General features: G+C 42.9%; 1 protein-coding gene across 1 annotated transcript in view; it reads right to left on the minus strand.

The window, feature by feature from the left end:
- Positions 1–6: 6 nt before the first annotated feature.
- Positions 7–10,000, minus strand: part of snta1 (syntrophin, alpha 1) — a 68,374-nt gene continuing 58,380 nt past the window's right edge. The window contains exons 5-8 of the mRNA XM_080786191.1: positions 8,223–8,350; positions 7,374–7,570; positions 3,125–3,312; positions 7–446 (exon numbers count right to left, since the gene is read on the minus strand). Of these exons, the coding sequence (XP_080642317.1) occupies positions 354–446; positions 3,125–3,312; positions 7,374–7,570; positions 8,223–8,350 (606 nt within the window). The 3' untranslated portion in view covers positions 7–353. The remainder of the gene's footprint in view (positions 447–3,124; positions 3,313–7,373; positions 7,571–8,222; positions 8,351–10,000) is intronic.

A 10,000-nucleotide genomic window follows, 5' to 3' on the forward strand; every position in this document is an offset into this window, starting at 1 on the left:
GGTTTGTTTTACAGTTGGTCATCATAAAAAGTGCCAAAAACCTGCCGTGGGTTGTTGACGGATGTAAAACAAAAATCCCTTATGTGACCTTCTGATGTTTGTAAACCTCAAAACGTAACTATGTGCCGAATCAGAACCATCAACCAGTACCGCCCACTGCAGGCTCTGCCGTGTCTGACCAAAGGTGAAGACCCCTAGGGGTCAAAACAACAAACAAACAAACAAACAAGCAAAAAGGCCTCTTCTACTCAGTTCCCTATACTTCCATGTTTGTGGGTCTTCTGAGCTGTGTTGTGTGCATCATTAAATACTCCTCATTGTTGGTGGTGTGTCATACCAAGTTGGGCCTCTCATCATGCGAGCAGGCCTAGTCGCTTCACCTTCGCAGACAGGAAAGAATGAATGATGAAGACTATGGTCTTGGGGCAGCAGTGAAGGTCCAGTTGCTGAAGGAATGCAGAGGCATGGGGGAGGGAGAGAAAGACATTCGATTGAAAACCTTCCCCTAAGAGTTCTTTGGAGAAAATGGGCTCTATGCACACACACACACACACACACACACACACATGCCATTTTGGAAAGAACTTGCCATTTTGGGGAAAAAACTGCACTTTTACAACAACCAACCTTCCCTACCGATACAAATGAAGGCTCTGTTCCATTCTGGTCAAACAGAGTCAGGGTGCTGCTATTGTGCGTGTTGGCTCACTGGAAACACTCCACACCAGTGGGTCGGTCTCTCAGACCCCTTTTCCACCAATTATTATGAATTGACGGTGCAAAAACTATACCTATACCTATATTGAATTGTTTATAGAGCGCCGAAATCCTGACGTCACTCGCTCATCCCCTGGTTCTGCCTGGTTCACGGAAGTAATTTCTCTATGGAGAATAACATGGGGTCCTCTTAAAACCGTCTCATATAAGCATTGTGGTCCAAAAATAAACAAGCTGTCTCTGCGTTATTGTCAGGGAGGTGTCTCTGTATCGTTTGCGACAGTCAGTCACTCATATACGATACAGTCTGTTTCTAGCGAAAATCATACTATAATTCTAACAATGTCTGTCTGTCTGTCAGAAACGCCGCTGTATCTCCTCATTGCCTGCACCAATCACTCCCACTTTTCACACAGGCATTGACCATATTGAATATAGGAGGTCTTAAACGAAGCCCTTTTTTGATTTGACACATTAATGATTAATAATGAATTTATTAGTGAATTACACTACAAATCACACAAAACATCAAATTCTTATCCTGATTATATAAAGAACAAACTACAACTTGCTTTGAAGCCCAAAAAGCCAACCTCCGCGTTCACCGTTTAATAGCTTATATCTCCATGGGCAGCAGACGGTGGAGCGGTTAGGGACCGTCTACAAAGTGCACCGAACTTGAATCAATAACTTCCATTTATAGGCAGAATATCACCACCATATTTACATCACACATCAATGGTGTACTTATGATTGTACTACAGCATTTAATTAGCCTATACTTTTGTGCCCAACCCAACTTCCCAAGACCATCTGTAAACAATTCCCCCCCATCAGTAATGTGATCTATTACATCGCACACTGAACATGATTTGCTGTTCATATATTCAGAACGGGTAAGGACTAGTGTAACTAATTCAGTAGCAGTAACAATAGCGCTTTCTCTCAGTCAGTTGATTGAGTGAAACGGCCGGGATGACATTTTTTCAAACACAGTTCTTATATGAGGCTATCTAAAATCCCCCTATGGGGATTACAATGCAAATAAAAAGTACACGAACCCGTGGATTTGCGCCCTCTACCGATATTGACGTCAGACTTTGGTGATCTATAGGAAAGGAGTCAAGGTGTCCTTGAGTGGGTTCCAATTAGCCCTGTGTGGGTGTGTAACTCTGAGAGTATACAAATATTTATATATATTATTATTTTTCATTTGTACACTCTCAGTTATGGGGGTTCTTCCAATTAAAACGTTTGAGAACCCCACTAAAGAACACTAAACAGAACAGAGCCTTAATTAGTATCATCACCTGTGAAGGAAGTAAGGAAGCGGCCCGGAAGTAGGAAGAGTTATTCTGTGTGCATACCAGTAAGACGCGCAAACGCGGGAAGCGAACGCAGCTGAGACCCTGCAGATCATGTCTATCTGTCTGTCTGTCTGTCTGTGTGTCTGTCCCGCTGTTACTGTATATGTGGACCTGGCCCCTTTTGTGCCCATATATGGAGCTGAGTGGACCTGGCCCCTTTTGTGCCCATATATGGAGCTGAGTGATTGCTGATGCAACACACTCCATATTTGGATAGCGGGACAGACACACGGACACACGGACACACAGACACACAGACAGATGGTAAATGGTGCATTTATATAGCGCCTTTATCCAAGGCGCTTTACAGAGATTGTGCATTACATTCACCCATTCACACACACATTCACCCATTCACACACACATTCACACACCGATGCCGAGACCATGCAAGGCACCAACCTGCACATCGGGAGCAATTAGGGGGTTCAGAGTCTTGCTCAGGGACACTTCGACACTAACTCTGGGGGAGCCCGGGTTTGAACTGGGAATAATTTCTAGTACTTTTACTTCTACTCCACTACATCTCAGAGGCCATATATTGTACTTTTACTCCACTACATTTATTTGAAAACTTTAGTTACTTTGTAGATTGTGATTATTATTACAGAACTTTATTTTTAATCCTTTATCTACCCAGGGTAGTAGCTGAGCACAAGTGCTCATTTTCAGCAATGCCCTGCACATAGAAACACACAGACACACACATTAAAACCTGTGAGCTGACCAGTACAACCACAGTCTTATACTGTTGGCCACTAAGCAGCTCCAGGGGGAGCAGTTGGGGGTTCAGTGCCTTGCTCAAGGGCACTTCAGCGGTGTTGGGTGAGTGATGACAATCACTTCCCGACCCAACATGCATTAACCACTTCAGCCCTATATATATATATTTCGGCCATTTGACAATGTGCGACACATTGTCAGCTTGTAGATCTACTATTTTCTATATTTTGAAATATAATGAAATGGGACATTCTGCAAAATTAGCACTTCCCCCACCTACTGGTTGAGACTATATAGTCCCTATAGCTCCGACTTACGATCTCCGCCTCGGGGCTTCCGAAGTCGAGGAACATCATGCGGACTCCGTCGTCCGAGGACATCCGGAGACGCTCGAAGGGCTGCTGGAGCAGCACGCTCTTCCGGACGCCCATCTCCTCCGTGAACAGAGTGAAGCCCTCGTCGATGTGCACGCACAGGGTGCACTCCTTGCCGTTCCAGCTGCAAGCTGCCAGGGGCCAGACAAAAACACACAATGAGCACAGACACGCGCAGAGCAAGTTCACTCAGGAAACTCAGTGCAGTTGCCACCGCCGGCGGCCGTTCATTGGGCCGCCTCAGCATCACGTTCTCATTCACATGATTCACTTCATCCAATCACACACTCATTCCACCATCTTCATGCCAGCGATTTAAACTGGAAGTTGGCACTGCTCAACCTGCTTCCTTACTTGCTGCTGCACACAGTGATACCGTCTGCTTAAACTTTAGCTGCTCACCCTCCTCCACCCCAGCTACAACCTGTCGTTTTGGATCTGCCGTTTAGGTATGGTAGGTAGGTAATATATTGCTCATTTTATATATAAAAAGTTTGGTCTTAAAGGAGTGAAGGAAGGAAGGAGTGATAAGCTTTGGATATATTGGATATATTGGATATTGCAGCGCTACACAGAGTCGGGATGCAAGTATACACAGTAGTTGGAAATGGGACTGTGCCTTTACTTGAGTTTTATTTTCCCGAGTTTATTTATTCTCGAAATTACATAGAGTAATTAAACTCATTTTCAGTGTCGATTGAGTAATACAATATCATATAGAAAAACTAGAGCTGGGACTCGATTAAAAAAATTAATCTAATTAATCAGAGGCTTTGTAGTTAATTAATCTAGATTAATCGCATTTTAATCGCATATCAATATTCAACCTGAGAACAGCGAGAAACCTTTTTTTTCATGTGTTCTGTGTTGCCTAGAACTGGAGGTCTGAAAGAAATGTAGTAACAGTAACAAGTACATCTCAGTGACATCACAAAGCTGTACTTACTTCATATTGTTACTGTTTTTTGTCAGACCTCCAGTTCTAGGCAACACAAAACATTTTGTCCAGTTTTCAGTCCTATAGAAAAGCGCCCAGTGAGAAACGTTCCGCGGTGAAAAAAAGGTGCGATTAATTTATCTGTAGTTAATCGCGATTAATTTTTCTGTAGTTAATTAATCTAAATTAATCGCAATTAGTCCCGGCCCTAAGAAAAACATCACAATACATCAGAAGATCAGGAAAAGAAAAAGAAAAAGTATACATGTGAAATGTGTGAATTACATAGGTTTACAAAACTATCTAAAAACAGTTACTCATCGTGGGGGGCCTGTATGTCACCAAGGTTTTAAAACCGCTCAAGGGTACCAATGTGGTTTCAATGTCGTTTGCAGGTCATTCCTGTGTATTAGGGCCACAGAAGCTAAAAGCAGATCTACCAAGTTTAGAGTTAACTTTTGGTACCTTGAATTTGGGGAAATTACTTATTTAAAGGGCAGGTGTGCAAAGATGTGCAGTTCTATCTTCTATGTAGAGATGTTGTTGGATAGAGGAATGTTGAAAGCTGACTGACATTTCATAAAACACGTGTCTGTGATCGACTCTCATTCAGCAATTGAAAAGCCTGAATGCATGCGCTCACGTGCGCACACGTACAAACACACACCAGAAACCATTTTTTTTAGAATCATCCTAAAAGGGTTAAAATGTGTGTGTTAAATATGAATCTATCCATGGGTGATCCGGTTGTATTACAAACTCAAGTCGAACTTAAGTTCATAACATAATATATATCAATCAATATCATTATTGATTGATACTATTAATGAATAAGATAACATAATTTATTTTTAGGAGGATGTGCAATCTGAAAATAGGAGCTTTATTTATGACTAACCAAATAAAGACGGACAATGTTGCACCACATTGTGCGACCAGCAGAGGGCAATGTAACTCTACTGAGGCTGTACTGTTAATGTTTGTACACTGTATGAACCATAGATCGTCAACAGGGGGCCCGGGACCCCTAGGGGGTCCTCAGGGTTACTACAGCGGGGGCCATCAAATCTTTGTGTGATAGGAACTTTTTTTCTCCTTTTTCTTTTATTTTTTGAGGTTTAATGTTTGTTTTGAAAACGCCATTGACAATGAAGGGAACATTTACGTCATCTTGCTCCTAACACAAACATTAGATGCCATTAACAATAAAGATAATTTAATGTTTGTTTTGTCACCGTTTGTTTTACATCATCATTACATCACCTAATAAACATGAGTTAGACTTTAATATATTAGCGCCCCTCACTTCTCACGGGTGTGATTTTATTTTAACATTAACCAACTTGAGCCCTAGCATCCCTATTTTGGGGGGGGAACATTTTCCCAAAATAGCAGATCTACAAGTTTAAGTGGTTTAATTCCCATTAACCCATTAAGACCAGAGTACCAGATTCTACAAAATGTCTCCTAAATAGCGACGGTTCTCTGAAGATTGTAGGTAGATTTGCAATGTTTCAACAAGCTAAAGTTTAAAATAAAGGTTAAGGTGGATAAAAGCTATACGGTTTAGAGTTTAAAATAAAGGTTAAGGTGGATAAAAGCTATACGGTTTAGAGTTTAAAATAAAGGTTAAGGTGGATAAAAGCTATACGGTTTAGAGTTTAAAATAAAGGTTAAGGTGGATAAAAGCTATAAGGTGAGGTAATAAAGGTTAAGGTGGAATAAAGCTATAAGGTTTAAAGGTTAAGGTGGAATAAAGCTATAAGGTGACACAGATGCATCCTCCTCGGGCCTAAACGGGTTAACTTGCTGTACTGCCTTTAAAAAATAAATAATTCAATCGATCAATCAATAGCATAATATATTCACTATTGACTCTGCACATTCGGAGTCACTTGGAGGTGAATGAGTACCAATCTCATAGCCAGCTGCATAGCCAATATTCATTCATTATTCCCTTTGAAAGAATACATTTAAATATAAAAATAAAACCTGTGTGTGTGTGTGCGTGTGTGTGTGTGTGTGTGTGTGTGTGTGCGTGCGTGCTTATCTCTGTGCGCTGGATGTAGTCGGTCCTGCGAGATCTTAATGAATGATTCATGCTTATATATCTTATTCTTACTCTATGCGAGCCTCATTTTAATAAAGCTCGTGCAATGTGACGGTTTACATACAAGCCTGAGAACGGCAGTGGTGTAAAGTAGCATTTACCCCATTTAGACCTGAGACATTCTACAAATGTCTTCTAAATCATGACAGTTTTCTGAAAAACCCATGATTCTATGTCAGTTGTTGTCATGAACTGTGGTGATGTGTTATTGTGTACCTTTGTTTTGTGGTACAAAAGGCCAACAGAAGTGTTTCCTGTTGGCCTTGTACCCTTGTTACCTCTGTTGTCTCACCCTACCTGTGATTACTAGTTTTCTCCACCTGTCTCCTGTTAGTCTCCCAGCCAATCCCTATGTTGATTACCACCTGTGTCTGGTTAACCCAGCCTGCCTACTTAAACCCTCAGTTCCCTTTGTTCCCTGCTAGAGTATATTTGTTGTTATGGTGTTCTGTAGTGTTTCCTAGTGTCCTGTATGTATTCCTGAGTTTTGGGTGAATAAATCCCTCTGCATTTGACCTTTCCTGCCTTTACCAGTCTGTTCTGCATTTTGGGTCCTACATCTGAGTCGCATCGTGACAGTCATTTTCAAACATTTTCATGTCAAGGACCCACAAAAATATCTGTATTTGGCCTCCGACCCCCATCTGAAAATATGTTGTTCCAGAGACCCCCCCCCCAGAAGCAAAGATTTGAGTTAAAAACGTTTGTGCCACATTTTCACGATTTTTCAAAAATAGCAGATCTACACGCTCGTAGCGCGCCACTCGTGCCATGCTATGAGCTTGTAGATCTGCTATTTTTCAATAGCTAAAGTATAACATGTTTTAAACAACCAAAAGGGGTTCCCGCCCAGAATGTCCAATTGCCCAATATTCTTTACTTCTACCCCACCACATCTCGGACGCAAATATTGTACTTTTACTCCACTACATTTATTTGAAAACTTTAGTTACTTTGTAGATTTTGTTTATTATTACAAAACATATATTATTAAACCCCTTCAGTTCTACAGTATATAGATTTTAGCCATTATTTCTATATTGCAGTATTGATACTTTTGTGTGATTCAGCGTGTTTCGTCGTGGATAGCAAGGGAGGGGCATATCACTGATGATGGTGTGCGTGCGTGCGTGTGCGTACTGTACCTGCGGTGACCTCCTGGATGAGCTCGGCGGCGTTGTGACAGCCCTCCACCAGTAGGTGGGTCCAGGCCGACAGCTCCTTGGCAGAGTCCACCCGGAACACGTGGGTCTCCACGCCCTGCTTGGTGCCGGAGCGCAGCCCAAACGACAGCTCCGAGTCCAGGAGTGGAGAACTCTTCCCCGGGCCGGAATGAACCAGCCTTATAGGGGAGAGAGAGAGAGAGAGAGAGAGAGAGGGAGAGAGGGAGGGAGGGAGGGGGAGAGAGGGAGAGAGATGGGATGAGATATACATATAAAAAGCTTTATATGTATGTATGTATATATATACATGTCTATAATGACAGAATGTGACATGGCTCTATTTACAACTCCCCCCCCCTCCAACTGTATATACTTTCCCCATTTCCAACTGTTTCATTATATTTTGACACTTGCTTTCGCAATGTTTTCTCATTCCAATAAAGCGCCTTTGAATTGAATCTAATCGAAAGAGATTGAAGGAGATCGAGAGAAAGAGAGAGAGAGAGAGAGAGAGAGAGAGAGAGAGAGAGAGAGAGAGAGAGAGTGCTATAGAAACACAGGGTGGGAAATGGATGAGTCATACAGTGTGGTCCGGGGCTTATCGTTAGCAGATGAACATGACGTTGTTATGATGAAGCAACAGTACAGTGTCCAACAGTCCAGCTTTATGGAAACACTGAGCATCTGCTCCATGACCGGGGCCAACACACACACACACACACACACACACACACCCCTGCTCCAGTCCTGACAGATGTGCTGCTGTACATGGAATGTTATGTGTGCAATGCGTGCGTGTGTGTGTGTGTGTGCCTGTGTGTGTGTGTGTACCTGGTAGTGATAAGCGGGTGACTCTTGGGGTTACTGAGGCCGTCTTTGTCGGTAGGCAGGGAAGGGTACAGTAGTAGTTCTCTGTCAGTCAACACAGCCAGCACCGGCTTCTCTGGACCCTGGGTGACCTGTTGCACGCACACACACACACACACACACACACACACACACACACACACACACACACACACACACACACACACACACACACACACACACACACACACACACACACACACACACAGTGAGAAATGCATTGCTGTCAGGAGGAAAACATCTAACTCCATTTTTTTGGTTTTTGATATTTTTTCTTTCCATAAATCAGTGCTATTGCATATGGAGAGCCCAGTCCAACCTAGCGGCGCCTGGAAAGAGGACTTTAAACCAATGATGATGATGATGATGATGATGATGATGATGATGATATTGAACACCCTGCGTTGGGTCAAATAAATATTGAACCAATGAAAAGTAGTAAAAAGTGCTTAGTTTGGACAAAACCTCCTAACTCCATTGGACCCTCAAACTGTCTGCCAAAGCAGCTAACTCCACTATTGCTTTGTTTTCTTCATTTCCTGAAAAAAATAAAATATATATACAGTATATATTTCTTCATTTTCATAAAAGTTAACATTTTGGAGTTGGTGGTTTCCTCCGGACAGCAGAGATAAGGGTATAAAGTAGCCCACCCTTTAGTCTGGTGCATATAAGCCAGACAATCAGAGCTCAAACGTCTGGTGACAATCAGAGCTACTCCGCCTAGAGTAGACTCATACTGTACGTCTGGTGACAATCAGAGCTACTCCGCCTAGACTCATAGGTCTGGTGACAATCAGAGCTACTCCACCTAGACTCATAGGTCTGGTGACAATCAGAGCTACTCCACCTAGACTCATAGGTCTGGTGACAATCAGAGCTACTCCACCTAGACTCATAGGTCTGGTGACAATCAGAGCTACTCCACCTAGACTCATAGGTCTGGTGACAATCAGAGCTACTCCACCTAGAGTAGACTCATAGGTCTAGTGACAATCAGAGCTACTCCGCCTAGAGTAGACTCATAGGTCTGGTGACAATCAGAGCTACTCCGCCTAGAGTAAACTCATAGGTCTGGTGACAATCAGAGCTACTCCGCCTAGAGTAAACTCATAGGTCTGGTGACAATCAGAGCTACTCCGCCTAGAGTAGACTCATACGTCTGGTGACAATCAGAGCTACTCCGCCTAGAGTAGACTCATAGGTCTGGTGACAATCAGAGCTACTCCGCCTAGAGTAGACTCATAGGTCTGGTGACGTCTGCATTCAGCCATCAGGGACGTGCAGAGAGTGATAGAGAGGCAGGGGCTGACGTGATGATTCATTCTAACACGACTAGTGACAGGACCGCGATGGGCCGTCTAACACATAATCTTTGATTAGAATTAGATCAAGAGTTATTCATGTTTTAACATTTTCGATCTCATCCGCTAAAATCGGGAGGAACATTTTGGATGGCGTCCCAACCGGAAATGACATTGAATGTTGCCCAACAGACACTCCCAGCCTGTGGAGCGGTGCGCTCGGTTATGATATCAATAAAGTTCCGTCCTTTTATTAATCTCCGTCCTGAGCGTCGAGCGTTACTATTCGATAGGACGGAGGACTCCGTTTATGCCACTCAGGGTGTTAACGGTTAAGTAAAATCTGTCATGGTGACAGCCCTAGGTGGAGGTCTCCGGTTGTTTGGCTACATGAGACTATAGACTAGACAAAGCCCTGTTAGGAACCCTACCCTCTAC

This window comes from Protomyctophum bolini (genome assembly GCF_963924005.1).
Source record: "Protomyctophum bolini genome assembly, chromosome: 2".
Lineage (NCBI taxonomy): Eukaryota > Metazoa > Chordata > Actinopteri > Myctophiformes > Myctophidae > Protomyctophum > Protomyctophum bolini.